Source organism: Arvicanthis niloticus, chromosome 10 (assembly GCF_011762505.2).
Source record: "Arvicanthis niloticus isolate mArvNil1 chromosome 10, mArvNil1.pat.X, whole genome shotgun sequence".
In the NCBI taxonomy this organism is placed as follows: Eukaryota; Metazoa; Chordata; class Mammalia; order Rodentia; family Muridae; genus Arvicanthis; species Arvicanthis niloticus.
The window spans coordinates 45466270-45491789 of NC_047667.1; the positions used below are offsets into that span (position 1 = coordinate 45466270).

Here is a 25520-nt window from a genome sequence, read left to right on the forward strand (position 1 = left end):
CTTCCAGCTTCTAGGGTCCCAGGCACTCTATGGCCTCAAGAGGCTTCTTTGTTTTAGTCCTTGCTTGCATCTTTGCATGGCTGTCTGTCTCCCTGTGTATGTCCATGACCTTAGCATGCCGAGTTCTAGTACGGGATTAGGGCTCACTTTTATACCAATCTGACCATATCTCATGCACTCACCCACGGAGGTCTTATTTCCAAGTGAGTTCACAGTCTCGGCTCTACTCAGTATACAAACTTCAATACAGCACACCTTTCAACTTTGATACCTTAGAATTCTGCACAACCTCCTCAGAGTCTGTTTGCTCCATTCTACCCGCCCCAAACTTCATACTTAGACATTCTTTCTTAGTGTGCACCAGGCCTGTTTTCCCTTTTCTTACCCCATTGCTCCCTTAACCAACCTACAAGACATGAAAAGCCATCTCTAAAGTACATTTACAGTCAATCACAAATCATTGTTTCCTGCATCGTCTGCTCTCTCTATCTGGCATATGCCAAGCACTGTCTGGAGTGGCTTTCTTCTTGCTTCTCTGCTCTGAAACATCCTAGAGCACAGAAATAAGCCGTCTGTATTCACTCTAAGCCCTCTTTTTGTTTCACCCCCATAGTCAATGAAAACTGCTCTAACATCACACTTAATTTATAATCATTCCAATAATTAATTGTAGTTTTTCTTCCTATATTCTCTCCCCAGCCACTCCAAGGGCTTTGACTGTGCACTGAGTTTTACTACAGATGGTGGATAGACATCGAGGTACCTGCTCTATTATTTATACCACTGTAAGAATATAGTGGAGTCACTAGAGCAACCAAACAAACAAACATCACAAAGGCTTACAGTGTAAAGTCCCGTGAGGTGCATAGAAAGGGAGGAGGTAGGGAGGAGGTGGCTGACTTGGGGTTCAGGAGCCAGGACTTCTGAGCTGAAAAGCACAGTGGTGAGAAATACCAGGTAGGCCAGGAGGGATGGATGACAGAAGCTTTCCACTCCCGGAAGGTGCTGGAGAAAGACAGCATGAAGCCCTCTAGGAACTGTCAGATACCATTGTAGAAGACACAAGTGAGAGTTGAGGTTGGCCAGAGGGCAGGGTGACATCATGCAGGAACCTATGTGGTCTGGGTATGAATTTAAAGAAAGGAAGTTCTGTAGTACCCCATCCCAGCGCTTAGTCTTTATCTTCTCCCTGAGGCTCTTCTCAATTCCCCATGGTCCTTTCAAGCACCGTCTTCAGCCACTAGAAAGGGTTACTAAACTCTGCAACAGTACCTTCCTGCCCTTGCCCTTTCTTATTTCCATTTCATAGGCACACAGAGCCCATAGGAGCTGCTGAATATGTATTTGTTGAGCGAATAAACAAGTAAATGATCTTGTCTCACTTTTCATCTCCATGAAATTTTGGCGATTTAGTGAGCTTGTCTGCCAGATGGAAGCATGAAGCGACTAGTCACTATATTGTGTTGTGACGATGTCTTTGCTTATGGGTCTGCTCTTTTCAACTGAAGACTCCATCTCTGCTCTTGCCTTTCTGGTCCCTGTTTTTTCTGCTTGCCTAGTTACCTGCCTCTCTACATCTGTGCCCCACACAATATCATCCTCTGAAAATACTGGCTTAATTTGTGGCAGAATCATTGTCCTGGTTCTCTTGTCTCTGAACCCAAAAGGCATCTTAAACTACCCCTTCTTCCTCAACTACTGCTTTGAGCAGTTGCAGGGAGACTATGCCTTAGGAGGCAATGTCTCTTTAAGAGTCACATCTACCACTAAATTTATGCAACTTTTTCATCTTGGCTGCAAAATGCCAGCCATTACTTTATCTCAGAGTTGCTCTAACCCATGTGTCCTCCTTTCTCAGATACAAAGTCCTGATGTTACTACTACTCTGAATCTGTCATGACTCCATACTTGACACAAAAGTAGAGATTCAGTTTCTGGTAATGTGCCTCTTTGATTTGCCCCCTTCACCCACCTCGTTAACAGCCTCTACTTCACATTACAAATGACTGTCCCCTTAATTGCTTCTGGTGTGCCTTCATGTCCATCTGTTCCATGCCTTTGTCCACACTGTTCCCTCTGTAGGAAGTCTTCTCTTCCCTCTGCACCACAAATTCCTAGATTCAGCTCGTTTTCCAAAGTGTATCTAAACTGTCCCGTCCCTGCCTGAGTCTTTTTTCCCATGACCTTTAACCTCGATATAATCTTACGTTCCTCTGACCCATTTGCTTCCATGTCACCGGGAGTATCTCATGTTTTCCAGGGATCCAGATGGTGTTGTCACTTCGTTAGCTCTACCAGTTTGCAGATCTCTTCTGTTCTTCTACACAGGGTGATGGGAATTCTCAAACGTTACAGAAAGGGCTCTGGCTTCTAAGGTTTGAAACTAGAGCCCTGGCTCTACCACATTAGCTGCAAGGTTTTGATGAATGTTATTTAGCTTTCCTCAACCTCACTTTCACCATGTATCAAGTGGGACTTATACATTAACTGTTTTCCATGGTTCTTAACGAGAGCTGGTACATTAAATGTAAAGCACTTGCTCAGTGATTATTAGTTAATATACAATAAATTGTGGCTTTTCCTTGTTCAATCATAGGAATTGACAAACTAAATGCCATGGTCTGTTTACTTGTCAACTTCATCCCATTGGATCATGATCCAGGACAAGGACCCAGCCTTTATTTGTGTCCCAGAGCTCTCCACAGTGGCTGCTTATCAGAGGTGTATAATAGACGCTTGGGGAATGATTTAGTACATTAATGAAGTCCTTGATGGCAAAGAATGTCTATTATTCATTTCAATGTCCCTTGACAGTGTTTAGCAAAGTGTTTTTTTTTTCTAACATGGCAATTGGTTAATTAATATTTTCAAGTAAATAAATAAATGAATAAATGGATGAGAGGTTCAATTAAAAGCCAAACATGCAAAATATATGTTGAACTGAAATAAATTTGTAGATAAGGGAGGGCTTTTGAAAAATAGTGAAACAAATTGTGTTCCTTGATAGCTATTTTATTCTTCTCTGGCTTATTTATTTTATTAATCACAGGAGCCCAGAGATTTGTGCCTCCCACTGTACATTCTGTTTTCTCATTCTTCTCCCTTCTCTTGAGTTAGTACTATTTACCTTCCTAACTTCCCACAGGAATTCAATGTGTATCTGTGGCAGAGTCGAAAACCCCAGGTTTGTGGCCTCCCTTGTACTAGGAGGTCACATTCTGCCACGGGTAGATGTTGAACCATTTTCCTTGTATGGTGGCTAATTTATGCAGATCCATTGCCAAGTTCTCATCTTGTTCACTTGTGATTAAAGTTGGATGTCAGGGACACACAGCAGGCTGTGTAGAGAAAGCAAGACTAACAAGCTTTCAAGAAAATTGAACTTGAGACCCTGGTTGCATTAATCCAGAGTGCAAACCCATCAAGCCTCTGGATGTGGAATCCACAGAGAAAAGGTGGGGGCAAATTTTCATTCAGAAATTGACAACTCTACTTCAGTTATTGTCCTGAAATTCTACTTATCCATCCATTTAATCTCTTTACAGTTCTCAAAGAAATGGGTTTTGACTATTACCATCTTTGCACAAAAAAGGGAGAGACCTGGAAGGGTTAAGTATCTGTGTCTGTTTAGTGTGGCTAGCAAACTGTGGCTGGAAAGGTACTCAAATCTAGATCTTGGACTTGAATAGACATTGTCTGACTCCAGAGTTCTAGACAACACAGGAGCTATAGTGAGACCTTTTAGGGGTAGCTTGTCTGAATGACTGCAAGCCTAGTAGCAGTTTCTCAGCTGTCGTCTGGCTATGCTCTCCATTAGTGCTTTCTTATCTACAGTACTCGACAGTTGGGTAGGAGAGAACAGTACAGCAGTTCTAAGTCCAACCAGTTATCTGGTCTCTAAATGTCACAAGAAATGTTGTGGCTATGCAATATAAGTAATATAAGTAATTTAAGTTCCAAGACTATGCATCTGCACAGCCATCGTTAGACATCTGTACTTGTTGATGTGTTCATGCATGTGGAACAACACCAATTTTGTGAAATATTACACGATGGTTTGAATAAGAATGGCCCCTGTAGAGTCATTTAAATGTTTGGTCATTATATAGTTGAGCTATTTGATGGGAATTAGGAGGTGTGACCTTGTTGGAGAAATTGTGTCACTGGGGTTAGACTTCGGGTTTTCAAATGTTCATTCCAGGCCCAATGTCTCTCTTCTTTCTCCTGCCTGTGGATCTGGTTGTAGAATTCTCCGATATTCCAGCACCATGTCTGCCTGCATGGTGCCATGCTTCCTGCCATGCTAATAATTGACCTCCGAAACTATAAGCAAGCCTCAATTAAATGCTTTTCTTATTAAGAGTTGCCATGGTCTTGGTGTCTCTTCACGGACATAGCACATGTCTAAGACATACTGTGTTAATGGGAATGTTGATCTACAGATATCAGAATGACTGGCAAGTTTTATAAAAATAAATCTATATCGCATATTCACATATTATAGCAATGAGATTGGGGATATCATAGCTTATCAATAAAGAACTCAATATGTTCTGTTCCTCAGTATCCTTCATAATTTTATAAATGGGTCTCATTGAGTTCTTAGGATGCATTACAATTTCTGCTTTAATGGCAGTCATTTTATAAAACACCAAACTTGTCTCTAAAGGTTTGCTTGGCTGTTTGGTCAGTAATTCTCTGTAGTTTTGCTTCAGTATCTTTGCCTTCACTTTCCAAAATTATTTATAGTTGGCCCAACCCTAGATGCATGGAATGAGAAAACCTAAAACAATTAGAATCATTATAGTCACACACGGGGTAAGTCTGATGCACCCTAAGTTTGGAAAATGTTTTGCTGTCACTTTTGAATGATATAGACATAAAGGATATTTCATGGCAGAACATTTCAAAACAAACAGAGGGAAATAAATGAATTTAATGCTATGTGTGCATAGGAACCTGGCCTAAAATTCACAGGTCAACAAAAAGGGGAGGCTTCCTGTGAACTGTAGATAACTTTGTCTCCAATAAATGATCTCCACATAGAAAGCCACACCAGTGGTTATCCAGTGTTCCTTGATTTAGACCCAAGTCTGTATTTGTACATTTTCTCTCATAGTTCTCATCCCATGGCAGTGAGAAGAACAGAAGAAGCCATGACAGGAAGTGGACCACGTGATACATGCTATCTCTGCACCTTACCAGCTATACAACCTAAAGCAACTGCCTGAAGCTTACTTAATCTAGTTACTTATGTAGCATAGGCATATTGGTTACATAGCTGAGGTCTCTGTAGGTGGCTATGAGATTTACATGGATGTCTCAGTGTGGTGCTTTCCTGGCACATGATAAGTGTTCAATAAATAGCAGCTACTATTACCAGCCTCTTCTGACTCATTCAAGATTTTTCCCCCTCATTTTGCCTTAAATAATCCTAAATCCTAAAATATTCAGTAAAACTTCAAATCAAGGCCAACTTTTCCCATCTGAGGACAAATGAACTCTGCACCTCCTTTCTATGATGCTTCTTAACTCAAAGGACATGTAGAATTTCTCCCCCTACAGCAGGCACTAGGAGTCAAAGTAGTGAAGTCTTCTGTGTTGTTTGAGTTCATTTCCTATATTCTCCAACTTGCTCCTTTGGACAAAACCAAGCCAAGTGTGGATTTTGTTTGTGTATATGTGTATATTTTGTTGTTTATTGCTCATTTTGGAGGGTAGGCAAAGTTGTACCCTAGAATCCCCAAATCTAAGGAGGAAAGTACATTTTTTCCTACTGTTGCATTTTCAAAATCATGTTATATACCTCTAAAATGTCCTCAGGTAAAAGCCCATTTTAGAGGGTAGAAGATAACTTAGCAAACTGCTTGTTGTGCAAGTTTGATCTGAGATCAGATACCCAAAACTCACACAAAAGCATGAGGCATGGTCAGGGTATCTGTGGTTCCAGTGCTTCTATGGGGAGAAGAAGTTAGAGACAAAGAACTCTCTAGCTTCTAAGACAACTATCCTTGTATACCAGCGGTGAATGTGCTAACAAGAGGTACCTTGTTTCAAATAAGGTGTAAGGCAAGGACCAACTCTTGAGGTTGTTCTCTCATCTCTATTTTAGTGTCGTGACACATGTATGCCTATGGTCACACACACACACACACACACTCACACGAACACACATGAGCACACCATACATACAATACAAAGATTAGAAATTTCATTTTAACAATTAGAATTGTCATTCATTTTAATTTGTAAATGATAATAGTTAAAATTTATTTATCCTAGGGTTATAAGAAGGTATGAACACATCTTTGAAAAAATCATTTCATTGCATGCTCTCAATGATATAGGCGCTATTAGAGAGAAGGCAATCGAGCCACACACAGGCAGAGATGTGGCAGCTTTTCTCTCTATTTTTAAATAAAATAATTTATGTAAAACATATTCATGTTCACATAAAAAGTATAGAATGAAAACTACTGCAAAAACTTGAATTAAAATTAAACCGGAAATTCTTAATGATTTGAAATTTATTTATGCATACTTCATTCAATTATATCAAGGGTACATCTGAAATAAAGCTCTGTGGTGTTCTTTTTACTTTTTTTTTTTTTTTTTTTGCTTGAGATCATAAGATCTAAGAGCATTTGAATTATAAGTCCATGTAGGACTTCTGCCTTACAGTCCATTGCCTGTAAGATGTCAAGGGTGAGCCAGATGCCTTGCAGATGGGAACGTGAATTTCCCATGCCTCATTATCATCAGGAGGCCAAGCCATAGTCACAGAACAGGCAATGGGTGGGTGTGATGAAGGAAGCTTTGAATCCGATTGCCTTTTTTCGCTCTCAGTTGTGTAAACGGATGACATTAACTGAAGCAAAAATGGGCAGGTGTCAGAGGTTCAGGGCAAAAGAAGGTATTAAATAGTGATATAGAGGAAAAGAGAATGAATGAACAAAATAAAAATGTGACCTAATAATTGGAGAGTATTCAGAGCACACTGAAGGTAGTAGTCAGGGATTTACAATGAGATCAGCAGTATGGTTGCCAGCTGCCTTCCCTTGTGTAACACAGAAATGGAAGTACATGGTCATTGGATTTAACCAGTGTTGAAGTATTGCAGAAAAGGATGTGGGCACAATGCAATGATGTGGGGACTGAGGGCAACATGAAAGGGAGTTGCTATAGTAACTAATGACAGAACTTAATCTTCATTTATGAAAAGGGAAATGGTGGATTATGGACTTTCTACCTCATGGCAGTAGAATATTGTCAGATATTCAGAAATAAGGCAGGAAGGTAAACGAAGACAGTTGGATACTGAGATTTTCGAGCTCAAAACCAGTAGTGAGTTTCTGATATTGACAAGTGAGAATGTGATCATACAAATGAAGGGGAGAGACAAGATCATCAGAGAAAAGTCTTGAACATTGTCCCGCTTAAGGTTTCTATTGCTGTGGTGAAGCACCATGACCAAAAGCAATGTGGGAAGGAAAGGGTTTACTTGGCTCACACCTCCACACCATATTCCATCAGATGAAGAAGTCAAGACAGGAAATCAAACAGGATCCTGGGTTCAGGAGCAGATGCAGAGGCTATGCAAGGGTGCTGTTTACTGGTTTGCTCTCCTGGGTGGCTCAGTTTGCTCTCTTGTAGAACTCTGGAACACCAGTGGAGGGATGGCTTTACACACAATAGGCTGAGTGGTCCTCCATCAATCACTAGTTAAGAAAATCCTCTATAGATTGGCCTGCAGTCCAATCTTAGGGAGGCATTTTTCTCTATTGAAGCTCCAACCCCTCTAGCTTTTATCATGTTGACATAAAGCTATTCAGCAAAAATATTGGAAGGACCACTTTATTAGGTACTGATATAACTGAAAAAAATGATGGAAACCTTGGAAGAAACAAAGATCCAGACTGTGAGGGATGGAGTGAAGAGGAAGGTAGGATGGCTGTGGAATGACTCTAGCAAGGTCCAGAAGTGAGTGGAATGGCCTAATGATAGGAAGTATGAATTTTCTAAAGTCATGTGGTTCACAAGTATTGAAGTGTGGCTATACAACTGCTTGGTTTAGCTCCTAGATGCACTCCTAACTACTTTGCTAGTTACTTATAATTATGTTATTTATACATAAAAACTACTGATTAATTCATTACCTATGAATAGACATTGAACAATGAATATAATCTCATGAACATTTAATTTTACGTCCCCTGAGATATATATGCTATAAGATAATAAGTTTATAAAATCATCATCATCACATTTTATTCATTTTATATATGACATTAGAAATGCATTCTCTATTCACCAAATAGAAATTCAAACCAATAATGGATAGAAAACAGTATTGTCAAGTTTATTCTATCTGTTATAAGCTGTACTAAAGATATTTTCTTTGGGAAACAAATATCAATTTGTCCCAAACAACTGGAGTCTATGCTTATATGCTAAGTAAGGGTTTGCCCATATATTTTATTTTATCTACCAAAATATTCTAACATTCAATAAACTTGCATTTGGCTACCTTGCTGACTGGCATCATTAATCCATGGCCACTAGCCTCAGATGGGCTCTGAAATTGCCCATTGGTTGACATCTACACATTTCATAGATGGTTATAATAGATTGTGAAAATTGAGTGACTTACTGAGGTCATAAAATCACCTCACCCAAGACTAAAGCCATGTCTTCCCAGACTTCAATCATGTGTGATTTAGTGAGGTTTACTGAGCATGTGTTGTGTGATGCAGTAATATCACAGATATAGTAGTTATCATGGCATTTATAGATGATGAGAGTAATATGATAGCTGATTACTTAAAATATATATTATTTCTCTATGTTCTATAAAGAAAAGAGCCAGGAATGGCTTAAGTTTCAGAAAGTTGTTTTTAAGCTAACAAATAATAATTGCAGCATAATATTAGTTATCTATGACATACAATGACAACAGTAAGAAATATAAGAAATAATTTCAGTCAGGAATCTAAATCTTAGGCTAGAACAAGGAAGTAGGATTCAGACATAAAAGTGACTTTGGGCTAGAACAGGGAAGTTGGCTCAGATATTTTAGTCATCCTGATAAGCCCTTAGAAACAATGATCAGAATTGTGTTTAATGCCTTGTTTGTTCTTTGACTATTTGTGTTTATTGTCTTGCTTGTTCCTTGACTATTTGAATCTATTGTGTTGCTAGTTTCTCAACCTAGAACTGACCTTAATACATGCATGTAATTAAAGTGGTATAAAAGCAAAAGAGGAGGAGGGGCGATGGGATAGGAGGTTCTAGGGAGGGGAAATGGAGAAAGGGGATGACATCTGAAATGTAAATAAATAAAATATCGAATAAAAAAAGAGATATACTATTTACTAATTCAAACAATATTAATACTACCCAATGGTATAAATCAAGACCCTGAGGATATAATGTGTCACACATAAACTTTGGGCACCATTAACTATTATTATCCTTATACCGTTGGATAAAGGCACACATTTACCCATCATTCCCTTGTGATGCCCTCCAGCATAAAGTCTATCACCTGACATTCTGGCCAAAGGCTTTGTTCTGTCTGTCGAGTGCCCTACTTAATGGGAAATCAGAGTTACCACGTGAGCATATAAAGGAGCCTCATGCAGGACACAAGCAGTCCCTGTCTGCAAAGAAAGAGTCTGGCAGGAGGGAATTCTCAGCCCAACACATCGAAGGCTGATCACACAGGATTTCTTTTTGCTCAATTAGATCCAAGTTACACAGTGAAGTAAATGTCAAAGTCATCAGAAATAAGACCAAACATCCAGTCGAGTCCACAACGGACTCACTTGTTGCTCAGCACATCCTCAGGACTTGGGAAAAAGAGAAAGTTGTGATCAGAAATTTAAAGCTAAGAAATTGTCAATGCTTGGAGAAGATTAAATATGCTGTGGATACCTCCTAACACATAAACAGCAAAACGAAAGCAATAAGAGCAGATCAGAAAGCAACTCTGATGTCTAGTGTTTTCAGCTTGAGTAGTTGCCTGTATACCCTTCTATCTGCTGCACCACCGTTACAGTAGGTTCTGCAGTGGTTCCTGTTCTGCTTCTGTCTGAAGCAGTGGCCCTAAGGCAGCTTTTCAGTTGGCCTACATGAAGGCCATCTGAGGCTGTCCATATGGGAAGGGTAGGTTCTGGGCCTTGATTTATCAGAGTGAAATTTTGTACCAAGTTTGAAAATCAAAACAAAACCAGCTATTCTCTGACTTCAGATTCTGCCCATTTTCTTGAGCTAAGACAATGCAGGAGTATTGCCTCATGCAGCACAGAGAATAGTAGAGGCCACGTATCTAAAAGGGAACAAGAGACTGAGGGCTTCTTCTATGGTGGGTCCCTGCATCACTTGTGGCCTGACACTGCCTGCAGGTTCTAAGATGGCACAGTGACCTCCCCACACAGCTAACCTTGGCAGAGTCCACTCAGCATTGATGGGCAGGCAGTCTTGCTGGAGGCACCAGAACAGTAGAAGCTGAAGTGAAATTTTCTTGTTCGATTAATAATGCTTAGCATCTCCCAGTTTTAACCTTAGAGAACCAAAGTGAATTGTAACCTGCTTAGATGCCTTTGTCCTGATCAAGTCATGGGATATGTCAAGCAATTATTTCACAGTTATAACTTTGCTAATGAGGGAGAGGACATTTCTGTCTGAGGTATGGGCCTATGAAGACTTGAGCTATGGTTGCTACAGACATCAACCATGTACTTCACCAATGTGGAGAAGCAAAGAGTGAGCAGCAAAGAAAGGATGGGGCATTTCTAATGTCCTGAAGAGCTGGCTTCTAACCTCAAGAGGTAGCACTGCTCTGAGCTGGGATTGGCTTCCTTGTGTTGGGGCCAGAGCATTTTTTTTTCTTACCTTAGTGCAAGGAATTCTAATAACTGAAACCTTTCCTTTTGGGGTTGGTTCCAGATTTTCAGCTTCAAAATATTTTTGATGCTTTTGTATCTACTTCCCCATTACTTCCTGCTATTTCTGAATCAAGATCTAGCCTCCCCAGTGCTGTAAGCCAAGCTCTCTCTCTAATTCCATTTCAGACTTTGCCAAACACACAGCCTTCTCTTCTCTGGATGGATGATCTACAGTCAGTCTAGATGGAGCCTGCTTCTTTAACTCTACCTCTCTTTCCTGATGACATTCTCTTCTGTTTATCTAAGTGGATATATGTTTCTTCAGAAAGACTCTTGATTCTTTGGAGGGCAAGAATCTTATTATTCCAAGTCTTGTTGCCTAGTACCAGAGTGAACACACAATATGCCTTCAGAAACATGTGGTAAATATATAGAGTTAGAATCCCCTATCTTTGGCAGATCATGCCCAGTTAATGGGAGGTAAAAATAAATGTGTGTGTGTTTTTTTTTTTAAATTTCTTTGCTGGTGTGACCTGCCAGTTTCTGAATTCTTCAACAATTCTATGAAGTTGTCTTCCCCAATCCCTTGGTGATTAGTGTCAATACTGAATAGTTGATACCCCTGAGTCCATGAGTGGGGCCTTTGGCTTTCCCATATGAAAATGTATCTATAATACGATATACACACACACACACACACACACACACACACACACACACACACACACACACACACACACATATATATATATATATATATATATATATATATATATATATATCATGTTCTGGCATTTCATTGTGCCTTGGGGCAAGACACACCTTCCTCTATAGGAGTGGTTCTCAATCTTCCTAATGCTGTGACCCTTTAATACAGTTCCTCATGTTGTGGTGACCTCTATCCATAAAGTTATTTCATTGCTACTCCATAACTATAATTTTGCTATTGTTATGAATCATAATGTAAATATCTTATATGCATAATGTAAATATCTTATATACAGAGTATCTGATATGGGACACACAAAGAAAGGAGGGTTGTCACAACCTACATGTTGAAAAACACTGCTCTAGAAATGAAAAAATCACTCTTTATTATAGGATTTATATATGATCCAAGTAATTAGTAAATTTAACAGATTTAATAATGGACATGACACTCACTAAATGCAAGGCACTGTTCTGAGCATATAATTAACTAGTTCCCTCTCAGAACCACCTTACCAGGCAGACACAGCCACTGCCTTTGGCCTCATTTCATAGATGAGGACATAAGAATACAGAATGATTAAGGAACTTGTCCAAGGTCACCATAGGAATTGTTGGTATCCTGGAATTTAAATCAAGCAGAGTCACTCCAGAATCTATGTCCCAACTACTCTGTCCTCCTGCCTCTAAACGTGAGCAGGCAAGGGTGTGGGGTGGAGGTGGAGGAGTCTGTATTGCAAATCTGAGCCCTCCCTAAACGAGTTGCTTTTGCTTTTGAGTGAGACAAGAGCTGGAACTCCCTTCTGCTTTCACTGAGAAATATGCATATGTCTGCTAAAATATCTCCAAGTTGATTGACTGTATCTTGAAGACAGATGTGTGTGTGTGTGTGTGTGTGTGTGTGTGTGTGTCTACAAATTATAGAAACCACAGCAAGCATTTACTCTGATTCCACATTGTACCAGTTTTGAATCTAGAAATGACTTGGAGGCAAGATGTGTATTATTTAAAATAACTAAACAATAGAAAGTGAGTATGATACTGTCCCCAAAGGGGGGAAATGAAGCAGCAAGTCTCTCTCTTTTTTTTATTTTTAATTGTTCTAGTGTTTGGAATTGTCTGCATCATCTGTTATTGAATTGGTTCATATTTTGTAATGCTAAGGAGACATCACTTACTCTTCAACCAAACAGGAGCAAATTTAAACTCAGTTCTGCACTCATATCTGATGAATAGAACAAATATGGATAACATCTGGCTGGGGGAAACTGTTTCTTTGATGGGGGCTATTTATTTTGCAGTGCTGGATACTTTGAAGCCTTGGAGAGTTCTAAATTGAATCCTAGGAAGAAAGTATTTATAAATAGTAGAAATAAAACTGAGTATATTTGTACTGTATCTTCCTTTACATAGTCCTAATGGCCCCCACTTCCTCTTGCTGCCAATCATGGGCTTTCCTGTAGCTTTAATAGTTTAGCTAGTTAGGTTAAGTTGGTGATTCTTAACTTGACTTGGCCCAACACCCCCATCTTATGACAACCATTTAAAACTCTCTTTCATTTTCCTTAATTCCATAAATAATACAAGCTGTGCATACAAAATCTCTACAAGTAAGTAGAATGCTTTAGTAGTAATTAAGTGAGAAATAGGAAGGTAATTTATTGTGGTGTAATAACTGTTTTTAACATAAAAATACTCTATTGCAGAATAAAAAAGTGCACTGCAGTCATTTGTACATAGTACAGTTTACCTAATGTAAGGCATGATAAATATATGAAAATAATAAGAGCAATGAAGACTAAAGAGGATATGAGATTTTGCATCTGGTGTAATGGCACATTACAGTATTCCTAACATTTCACGGGCAGTGGCGAGAGGATTAAGCTGTTGAAACTACCTTCAACTATAAAGTGAGTTTGAGGCCAGCCTAGGCTGCCTTAACCACAGTCTCAAAGATAACAAAACAAAATAAATCGAAACCAGTATATGTTGTGTTTATGAATCAGTGACTACACAATGTATAATTTCTCAATCGACATAATAGCTACACACCCGAGATGGGATCTTGTATTAAAGCTGTACAAGCTACTTTGTGTTTATATGTAATTGGAGTTACATTTGGATTCAGATTTGTAAACAGTTGGTGATTCTTAACTTGACTTGGCCCAACACCCCCAATTTGTGTTTATATGATTTTGTGTTTATATGTAATTGGAGTTACATTTGGATTCAGATTTGTAAACAGTTTTTTAAACATTTAAGCAAATGACCATATGATATTTAGGAGCTTATAGGACACGGGAGTTTTTTGTGTTGTGCAAAACAGTCTTGGGCACTGCAGTATCCCAGTCATCCTACCTTTTAAATGTCAGTGCTGATGTTCAACTATAAGTGTGTTATTCAAGAACACTTCTTTACATTTCCTTCAATTCTATCTCCTAGGTGATAAGCCTTCCACTGGCAACCACAGAGTTAATGCTTAATACTAGACTAAGCCCCAAATAATAATAACACATTCTTTGACTTTTTGTAGGCCCCAGGAAACAAAGGAACAACAAAAATAAATTCTCAGTAATTGGACTAATTATGAGACAGTTCTATAATTATGTTCCATAATTGAAAGACTAAGTCCAACCAGTGAACACAATAGCTCAGCACTCAGCCCAAGTTCTAGGCTTACTAAAACTTGTTTGAATGAATGACTCATTTGGGGCTTCCATGTGTGAGCCAGTGAAAGGATACACATTGTTTAAAGAGATATTTTTCTACTTTCTCGAATGCTTGCCAATACCCAGATGTTGCTACCAGGACGGAGTTGATAATTACTTGAAAAGAACTAATTTCTTCTGTTTATATGAGTGGTATTAAAATGTTTGGATACATCTGGAATATCTCAAATACTAAGAAACTTCGAGGCCTTTTGAATAGGGACTAGAAACACAGAAGACTGACCTACAGCCCTTGACCTATAAATTTGCTTAATCTTCATGAGGGTCTGTAAACTTGCTGTTGTTAACCCAGTTATTTTTTTTTCAAACCAGGAAGTAGAATCAACAAGGGAAACTATCTCCCTTACTCAAATGGCTGTCTCTATAGTAGAGCCAGTTTTGAATCTAGTTTCAAAGACTTGGACTTGTTAAAAATATTATGCCCCTCCCCCATCTTTCTTAAGTAGGGCAAGTGTAAATTTCTGTGAATGTACAACAGAAAAAGTGTCAATTATGGCTGAGTCCCATATTTCTCTGTATAGTAGCCATGCCATGTGTATCAATTTCTGCTTTCTTGGAAGTTCAGTACTTTTTATACTAACCTTGTTTTCGGCTCCTTTCCTGGCTTCGTGGTTGTACAGGAGCTCGCATTATAGAGCTTCTCGAGGTCAGGGAATGTGTGCTCTTCAGTTTGGGGTCTTTAGGATCTAGCACTATATCTGACTTGAAGAGAGTGTTTGTTGGGTGGACTTTAATTGAATGATATTTCTCCTTTTAGGCCTTGGCCTTACACAATATTTCAGCGAGGCTTTGACCTGGTTTTGGGAGAACAACCCTCTGATAAAATATTCAGGTAAGTTCATGTCCAGGGATGTGTTTATGTATGTCTATAAGCTCCACCTCCCATTGAACAGTCAGAGTGGCGAATGCAGGGAACACTCGCATGTGTTCTGCCTACTTAGAACAAATGTACTTGACCCAAATCGTACCCAGTGACAGCAAGGAGGACTGGAAAGTCAGACAGATTCTGTTTGGGTCTGATTTCATTCCTTGGTAGCTCAGGGAGCCTCAGTAAAGTGCTCAAACTCTCAGGTCCTCTAGCTTCCCCATTTGTTAAATGGGGCTATATTACATGCCTGGCTGGATTATTGTGAAAGATATGTGAGATAATACAGGGAAAGTCCCCAGCACAAAATCTGGCACAGAACAGGCAATTAATGTCAGTCTCTGCCTCTCCACTTTACATCTAATTTGCACCTTCTTCATAGAGTCTTAAGTTGTTCAAAATTAATCTCTCCCGCCCCTGCCTCCCTCTATTCTAAACTCTACCTCATTATTATTTTCTTTTATCTATTACCCTCCTGATCAAATTTGATGTTTCTAGTCCCTCCCAATTTCTACCTGCATATCTGGTAATAAATAGCACATATTAGAAAGACTCACAAGTGAGGGGGGAATTTGGGTGCCAGCCATGAACTATTGAATTTTCATAAAATTTAATTCACACCAGGCCTTTTCTGGAACATAAGCTTATTTCCAATCTAAGATCTTATTGTTCATTCTGGTAGTCAGTTTGTCCTTCACTTAACACACATTTACCATGTACCTACATAGAGTCAGAGATTGTGCTTGGCCTAGCAGCATGGATGTTTGTCTTCTTCCATTGGAGGAACTGCACAGACCTTCACTGGTGAAGGCTGTCAAAGAATGAGCACACTTCCTGCATGCCATTGCTGGAAAGATGGAGAGCCACGGAGGACAGGTGGACAACTTGCTTCTTTGATACTGCAGTAAAGCAGCTGCCTGAGGATTCTTTAGTGCTACTTTTGTGTTGATTTTGCCCCTGGATCTGTGTCTTTGAGCCCATGACCACATGCACTTTGTGCCACTTGCCCTCCCGAGTTAGGATGGACACAAGCACAGTTTACATTTACATGACAACTTCTGCCCATGGCCTCTCCTTGCCTTTCAGTCTGCCTCTCCCAGGGCAGGTTGGGTCAAGTTCATGACACTGGCTACAACCTGCTTTTGAATGTTTGTGCTCTGTGAGAAATCAACAATATTCCTTGGCCTTAAGTTTTCTGACAATGATTTTTTCATTTGGATGACTTCCCCCTCGTTTTCTTATTGTTCAACTTCCAGGACCATCGAGGGTAACAAAAATGAGGTAAGGGGAAGTCAAGAGAAATTTTATTGATCAGCAAAGATAAGGTCTCCGTTTTCTATGAATTTTAAGTTAACACTAGTGACCAAAGGTTCTGGTTAAATCTCAATTAGATCAGAACTTGCATATGAAAATATGTTCCATCTCCACAAGCATCATTTTGTTTCAAGCTTGCTGGTTGCCAAGTGGATATGACAGCCACGAACTACAGAGGGAGCAGGTGTGTGCTCTAATCCATGACTATACTGCCTCAAGAGCCAGTGGGATAATCAATATTAACAATTTTGGTCCCTAACAGGACAATAACCCTATTCTCAAATGAATACAATGGGTTTGCTTCACTTATTTTGGGCCACTTTTAAATTAAAACCATTCTGGCATCTAAGCCAATCGTTTACCAATGAAAATTCCAGGAAAAGTTTGACCTGGCAGTGATGAATTTTAACTGTTTTATTAATTCATAATTTTATTCAGATCAATTTCAAACCACTGCATATTTCACCTGTGAAATCAAGTTTAAATTCTGGCATTCAAATCTTTCAACCATTGACTGTTGATATTCAACTGTTAAATAAGTTTTTCTTCTGCTATAGGATTTTTCTATCCGTGGTCAAATCCACCTTCTACGGTATCCAATCCACTATAGCCAATATTTTCCTATACTCCTGTCATTCATCAAGTTTGCATCTTTTCCTCCTAAGATAAACATTGAACATTTCCATAGTTCTGACCAGGTCTCCATATCTGTAATCTCTTGAGCATCCATCATTTCAAAGCATGATTTCAGATGCTGTAGGTAAGACCTTGACAGGCTTGGTAAAGAGGCTTCCTGCCTTTAAGTTTTCAGATTCATCCAAGAGATGGTCTTTTATCTCTAGTCCTATGTGATAATCCCCAGGCTTTATAAGGATCAGTGCACCCAGCCCAAACCAGTATATTCAAAAGTGCTGGGAGTTATGCTCAGAGAATGAATACTTTCTAAACACATCATGCTAAATTTCATCTACAGCCATGTTGACCAACCTTGCTATAAAACCCAATTCTACTGATTCACGGTGAATGACTATAGTAGTTAATTGTCAATGAATTTATCTCATATTTATTTTTAACTTGTCTATTTGCTTCTGAATGAGATGGTTGTCTTCTTGAGGAAAGACATTCCACACAGAGCTTTACAGATCAGATTTAGTTTTGAAAATACAGTAGTCCATTGGTAGGTATATGTAGGTACTTGATTTAGATATCTCCCAAGCTCTTGAAATCAGAATAGGAAAATATATGAATGGTGAACTTTGAAAACCACTTATCCCAAACTAAATACAAAAGGATCCTGATTAAGCCAGCTGAGTTTTCACACCAAAGACATTCTTATAGTGACTCAATGTGAAGATCCATCCATTCCACTGGACTCTCTGGTGCCAAGAACTAGTACAGGCGGGTGTGTGAGTATATGTATGTGTGAGTGTGCGTGTGCGTGTGCGTGTGCGTGTGCGTGTGCGTGTGCGTGTGCGTGTGTGTGTGTGTGTGTAGGGCCCTCTATTCAAATGTGTACCTGTGTCCTTGAGAATAATACCTTCTTGTTCTAGAAAAGCCTGGCCTGGCCTGGGGAAGGGTAGAGATGCCAAATCAAGAGCTATTATGTTTTTCCACATTGTATTTTGCACCAAGCTAGAGAGACAGCAAGCTTTTTCAGTCCGACACTGGCAAATTTCTTGCCTTTGCACAGAAATTTCTATCTGGGTTTCAAGAGGACTGTGAAGCATAAAGCTGAGTCCTCAACAGCAGTGGTCACCACCAGCTGTCTCTAGAGTACCCAGTGTGGGAGAGCAATCCAGATGCTCTCCCAGCTTCCATTGGGTGGTGTTTTAAAAGTCATTCCTGACAAATTTGCATGAATGAGGGACAGATGAGATTTCAGGACACAGCTTTTTTTTTTTTTTCCTAACAGCTTAGTCTATATTTGGTTTTTGGAGTTGTTCAGTAGATTCTGCGGATGAAAGAAAGTTTTAGAATTTCATATGCACCAGTCAGCATGGGCTGGCAAGCTCCTGGGATCTACACCTGAAAAACTTCATCTTTCTTTCCTACAAAGGGCTGACCTTTGGAAGGTCACTGGTAACCTTTTAGTATTAGATGCTGTGTTGGTAAAATGGGGCCAAAGTACTCACTGAAGAGGGACACTTTGAGAATAAAGAGCTCTGACAAGTGCCTTTTTTCTTCTTTCTTTCTTTCTTTCTTTCTTTCTTTCTTTCTTTCTTTCTTTCTTTCTTTCTCTTTTCTTTAGAGTTCTCAGGAAATGTTAGTGTCATTCCACTTCACACTTGCCTTGGCCTACAGGGTTTTACCTTGACTCTTACCACAGGCAAAAAGAGACTCCATTGTTTTGCAGTTCATCTCCTGCTTACAGAAAAATAGTGTCTTGGTCACTAGATCCATGGAAACTCAAAGGTTAGCTCACATCCTGTTTACCAGGAAGGATCAGCTTCGCCGATGCATTCTTTAAACTTAAACATTGAGGACATGTCATCCAGACACCCCTGAAAATGAAGAAAACAAAATATCCTATTGATCAGTTAATGACTATTTTTTGAATGACTCCCTCAGTCTAGGATTTGTGTTCATTTTCACCTGCTACCCAAGAACACACGTTCTGCTCAGTGATGGTGAACCTGGAAAAAAAAAAAAATGCCAGGTACAATTCTATGCAAGGACTGCAGCAGAGATTTTGTAATATAGAAAGAGAAGAGTCCCTTTCCTCTGCCTGAGTGTTGACGACCAAGGGATACTTTCCGGAAGTCTTTATGACTGTAAAGGATCGTTTGAGTCAGCTCAGGTGAAGAAAAGAGAAAATGGAATCTAGAAAGAAATAGTAACAGAGGCAAGAGCAATGTGACTGAAGGAGAGAAAGGATATCAAGAACTACAGTCATACAGTATGGAGGGAACCAAGCCGTGAAGCAGAGTTGGGGCCAGAAAACACTAGCGATGTGATTACAGACTCTTCCACTTTACACACACAGGAATGTGTCAAATAGTTTCAGTTGGAGCAAGTTATAGATTTACACATACCCCCTTAGGAACACTGTGATATAGTTAGACAGGAACCTCATTCTTCCATAAAAATAATTAACCATCACAAATGTAACAACAACTGCCAACTATTTCTTAAAACCTGTTACATTATTCAAGTAAGATTATTTTAAAATCAAAATAGAAGACAAAGGCCACTGTCCAATAAACCACATTAATCTTGATGCCATTCAAACTTGTGGTTGTTCTTCTGAAATGGTACACATTAGTATTGTCCTTGTCCAAGCTGCCTAGTGTAAGTGACCACCTCAAGAATGTCCTTTATGAAATACAAATCAAATCAAACAAATGCCTGAAGGTCGTTCATATTAATCCACATTTATCCTTAATTCCCAGACTCAGGGCATCTCAGATCAGCCTGTTGTTGCCATATTACTAAATACAGTGCAGTGTGTGTGTGTGTGTGTGTGTGTGTGTGTGTGTGTGTGTGCTGCTGTGCCTTCAATAAATATTACTGGTTGATTTCCTAGTGAGTGCAGCAGTAGTCTTTTGTATCACCCCCCAAGTCAGAGGCTTGGCTACTGCCTCATACAAAGAAGAAAGAAAATCTAAGAGCCTCCTACAGAGTAAGAGCATCTCAGAATATCCCCAGAACTTGAGAGGATTCGGAAGCATGGAGAACTAAGAAACAGTACAGAAATGGGAGAAATATCTACCAAATCAGGCCACCTGCCTCTCTCCCAGAATCCCCTGTGGTGAAGCTGGAACTGATCTTCTTCTCTTTCAGCAACTACAATGGCTAGGACTGTCAGTCAGTCCATGGGAAGAAATCACATACCTGTGCATTCCCGGTCTGTACATCTGCTCTGTGGCCAGCACTCTGGGGTGGGCTACACACTTAAAAAAAAAAAAAAAAAAAAAAAAAAAAAAAAACCCTAACACACTAGTCTGATTTCCTATCATCTCAAGCAATGCAGAGAGGAGAGAAGATGGTGTGGGCTAGGGGAGAGCTGAGCAGTGCTCTGAATGTGGCTGTGACCAGCATGCTGATGGAGCTGGTGCAGAGGTTCTGCTTAATTGCACATATCCTTCCATTGTTCCTCCCGCCACATTAAATTGGGAGGAGATGCTAGGCTGCCACTGCCTTGTGATATTCCACCCACATTGGCTTTTATCCCTTAGACTATTATTTTTTACTGTGAATACAGAGCATTTTAATGTCTTTGAGATGAGATGAATGAATAAACAAACAAATAATCTCTCCAGGTTTCCTTGAGCTCTCCCTTGAAATGCTGATTGATTCTTTTATTCCTTTTAGCTCTTGTTATAAGAATACAGTTTTTAAAAAGTCTTCCCCATATCCCATGGGTTATCATTGTTAGCTCAGGGTGTGGGTAGGCGTGCAGAAGATAAATCTGGGCCTGTTTTGTTCCTTTGCTCATCTCTCTCTTCTCACCCCTGGAGGCCCCTGACTTCAGTTACTTCCGTCCCTGTAGTAAGGAGTTGGAAAAGGAACTTCTTCCTTTTCAGGGGAGAAACTCTGGCTGCCACTCCAAGTTATACAGACCCAGGATGAGGATGGGGTGGCTGGATTCTCATCTCAATTAAACTGCTTCCAAATTCTGTATGACTTAACACAAGGGACTCCCAGATGAAAAATTCTGAGACTCCCTTTTGATGACTTGATAAAAGCCATTTGTAATGGGTGAATGGGTACTATGATCATACCTTCTGCTCTTCGGTGCTGTGAGAAGTATAAGGCCTCTCTGCCTTTTTCTAACTTGGCTATGCTGTCCCTGTTGGACAATTTCAACTATCTAACTTGGCCAAAGAGCACTGCAAGGGATGAGGGAGATGAGAAAGGAGCACGTGGTGGCAGACTTCTAGGTCCTCTGTTGTAATTGCTATGTACCTCGAGTGTGGCTTCCTGCAGAGTCACCTGCTATGTGGATACTTGTAGATTCATGAAGGCTAAAGAGGAGGCAGCTAGTGATAGAATACTTGTGGGAAGTGATACCTAGCTCTAACCACCTGGTGTGTGTGTGTGTGTGTCCATGCAGATTCACCTATACCCTGGGGGAAGGCATGTGGTTGCCCCTCAGTAAGAGCTTTGTGATTCCACCAGCTGAACTAGCCATCAATCCATCAGCAAAGTGTAAGACGGACATGACTGTGATGGAGGATGCTGTGGAGGTCAGGTGAGTCTCACTTCAGGGTGGCTTTGGAGTTGAAATGAGAAACCACCTAAGGTATGAAAACTTAGGCACAGGTAGAACAAGCTCAAGTTGGCAAGCTGCCTTCAAGTTCCCTATCTACACAGGCAGAATCTGCTCTTTATCTGGGTCAATATTGCATAGCTCAAGGCTCATTCACTGGAAGAGGACATAAAATTAGAGTTTGTAAGCACTTCCCACAAACCTCAAGGACTGACAGGCAATAAAATGTTAATTTCCTTGCCTACGTTCAGATCTCCCTCTTTGACCGGGCATTATAGCATTTGGCTCGGTTCCCAGATATGGCAAATGCCCATGATTTGTTAGTTCAACACTTTGAGTATGGCTAATCTTAAATTTTTTTTTATAAAAGAGAGTGAGACCAGAAAAGGTAGAAAAGATCAGAATGTGGAATGCAGGAATAAACACTTGTGGCTTTTGGAATCCCTTGATACCTCCATTGCTTCTTCATCCAGAGAGGAGCTGATGACGTCATCATCCTTCGACAGCCTAGAGGTCCTCTTAGACTCCTTTGGGCCAGTGCGTGACTGCAGCAAAGATAACGGAGGCTGCAGTAAGAATTTTCGCTGCATTTCAGATCGAAAGTTGGACTCTACTGGTTGCGTGGTATGTTGGTTCTCCCATCATAGAGGGTCCTGTGGGGGGAGGGGGTCAAGGAGATAGCACACGATACAATCATGCAGAAGCAAATCTGTATAGTAGCCAATTGTGACCACTATCTAGTCTAAATTAAGAATTGGTTTTTGATAAGAATGGGGAATTAATCAATCCATCAGGAAGTCTTCACAGAGCACTACTGGGTGGTGTTTTCATTCTTTTTTTTTTTTTTTTTTTTTTTTTTTTTTTTTTTTTTTTTTTAAACAAAATCTCAATTGTTTGATTTTTCCCAATAAAGATTTGGGAGCCAGATGCTCCGTGAAAGCCCACTAGCTCAGAGAGGCAGAGAAGCATTCAGCTGACCCTCCTCCTTAGTGGACATTCCAAAAGGAAGGTTTCCAAGTTGTCTCAACTCCACCCCATGTCCCAAACTAAATGTCCTTTCCTTCTACTTCCTGTGTGTCTCTCTATCATTCCTCCTGACTTCCTCTCACCCTCTATGTTTTTATCCTATGTTCATTTCCCATCAACTGGTTGCTTGCTCTGCCTCTTTACTTAGCATTGACTTTTCTTAATCCTGTTTAGAGTAAACAGCTTTTAAAGCTCTTGGATTAAAGGCATGTGCTAGGGCTGAGTCACACTACAAAACAGGTTTTTCCAGTAAATAACACAATTGGGGAGGAGGGGCTTTCACAGTATGATCAAATCTCCTGCAACAATAAGGTGTTCTAGACATTTCTAGAGAAACTTCCATAGATTGAATAGTAGAGTCTTACAAGATAGATAGTAAGAGCTATTTGAAAGGTAATCAGTTGCTTCAACAAATGACATTGGCTCCAAGCTAAGAGAAAATTTTAGGAGAAACCCACCCAAAACTAGGTAAGCTATGATAGAAATGCTAAAGGAAAACATAACAAATATGTGATGGGGGGACTAGAGAGATGCTCAGCTGTTAAAGGCTAAGGCTGACAACAACCAACAAGAGTTCCCAGAACCCATGCTTACCTCTCCAGCTTCCTCTTTAGAGGTAAGCATCTTGGAGTTCGAGACAGATCTGCTCTTTATAATGAGTTCTAGGCCAGCCAGGGCTCCATAGATCCTGTCTAAGGAAAAACAAAACAAAACAAAACAAAACAAAACAAAACAAAAACACTTGTGATCAGTTGGAGACATTACATCAGAGAACCTCTGCTTCTTTAAAAACTAGGCTTCTGGTTTGTTTTCATTTTCAGATTTATAAACTTAGCTCATTTATAAAACAGGTGATGTTGTTAACCAGTTAGACTTTGGGGGCTAGGACATATTATGCCATCTCCCAGGTTATGGAACTGAAGATGGTACTGGACCAGGAAGTTAGATAGAGTCCAGAGATAATGAAGCCATTGGGTGCTAGTTCTTTTATGTTGGCCATTGCTGTTCCCCCTAACACACTCATCTTTTTTTAGTTCTACCTTCTTTAGAGGTTCAGAGAGGAGAATCATGAAATCACAAAGAAGGGAGAGAGGCTGGGTCAGGGAAGGCTGTCAGGGAAGATGTTCAAAATGAGAACAGAGGAAGTAAGGAACATTCATTGAGATGTGTGATTCTGTAATGTTGAGTTGGGAGAAAGAACCAGGAGCTTCCATCCCTGTGGAGGATATGGTGCCCCATTTAACTTCCCATTCTGACAGCTGAGATGTGGGAGAGAACCCAGAGCATGGGAAGCTGTGAGGATGCTGAGCCAACACCATCTTTCACCCTCCTTCTTACTCAGTTCTGAGCATCTGTTCCATTCAGGGAGCTCTTTAGTGTCAATGATGAATGTCTATCTGATGTCCAGAGTGTAGTCACCAAGCTGGTACCAACTAAGCTGCAGCCAGAAGTCTGGTTTAGCTCAGAAAGAGGGGACCTGAAGAAAAAAAAAAGGAGAGATGAAGTTATGGAGGGAGATAAAATAATCTCTTAGGTACCTAAAGAGGACAGAAAAGAATGGAGGTGGGGAGGGGTGCTTGGGGGAAATTCAAAGTATTTCAAAGTACAGTAAATGTATTGGTTAGTTCATTACTTCCATGTGCAGCCAGAAGGTGAGCTGATGACCCTCAGTGCTCTCCTCCTTTGGCCAGTTCCATCCACCAGAGTTTCCCAGAAGACAATTTCACTGTTCAAATAAGCTCTAAGATAAGACGCTTTTGTTTTTTCTCTTTTACCATCTAACCTGCTTTTTTTAACCCAGACTTCCAATCTTTCATTCCTTATTATTTTCTGGGGTCATTTTAAGTACTGAGACCTGGGTGTGCACCTATGTGATCCCCCCTTACTTAGCCTTCTTAGTCACCCACATATGGTTTTCATAAGAATTGACTCTTGTTACTTCTTTCTATCAGGACCCTTTCCCCAGGGGTGGGTGTCTCTTGTCAGGTGACTTCTGTTGGCCATCATTGGCCTTTCACTTGGCATGTAGCTGTGCTGATGGATTTCTACAGTCTCCACATTGTAATCTGTGAGACAGAGCTTGCAGGAATAGTTCTGATGAATATGCATTTGCAGAATTGGAGCCACTGCAGAAAGTCACCCAATTATACCAGAGCTCTATTAGCATAATTCTTTGAAGTCACTACTCCACGTGGCTCCCAGAGTAGAAGGGGCCAAGCCAATTGGCAGATATATTTCATTCATCATATCTCATTGGCTATGAAGCATATGGTCCCTGAGAAGAAGGGTGGAGTTTGTGAGAGCCATACATGCCATCATGAGGCTTGTGACCCTACTGAAAAGATGATTAAGGATATGACTTTGACCCTGACCTGAGTCTTCTGGGCATCTGTATTATCTCCAAGTTGTGCTGTGTTAGCAGAGTGGTCTTTTGTTATCTGAGGGAGGGCGAGAGGCAAAGATAATCTATTCCCACTGCCATTTAAAATTTGGCCCACCTCTGCACATAGACCCTTATTTTCAGTCTTTTGTGTGTTGAATGGAAAGACTTCTCAAGCAAGACATATTTTTATGAAAGGAGAAAAGAATGAGAAGTAAGAGCAAGCTGGACTTTCAGAAACCTGGGAAGGAGTCAGAAATATGGACCTCACAGAAGATGCAGCTGTCATGTATGGCCACATGGGCTGTTCAACCTTCATTCTTCCTAGGAAGGCTCTTTCAGTTATGCATTAACTCCCAAGAGTTAACTGCTACCAATTAATTACTATTGTTTAAATAGTCTC

The 25520-nt window shown here is 40.1% G+C and overlaps 1 protein-coding gene across 2 annotated transcripts in view; it reads left to right on the top strand.

The window, feature by feature from the left end:
* The window catches only part of Astn1 (astrotactin 1), a 305388-nt gene that overhangs the window by 191253 nt on the left and 88615 nt on the right, over positions 1 to 25520 (top strand). For both annotated transcript variants that reach the window (XM_034513161.2, XM_076941440.1), the window contains exons 9-11: positions 15081 to 15155; positions 21556 to 21693; positions 22185 to 22335. In XM_034513161.2, the coding sequence (XP_034369052.1) occupies positions 15081 to 15155; positions 21556 to 21693; positions 22185 to 22335 (364 nt within the window). The remainder of the gene's footprint in view (positions 1 to 15080; positions 15156 to 21555; positions 21694 to 22184; positions 22336 to 25520) is intronic.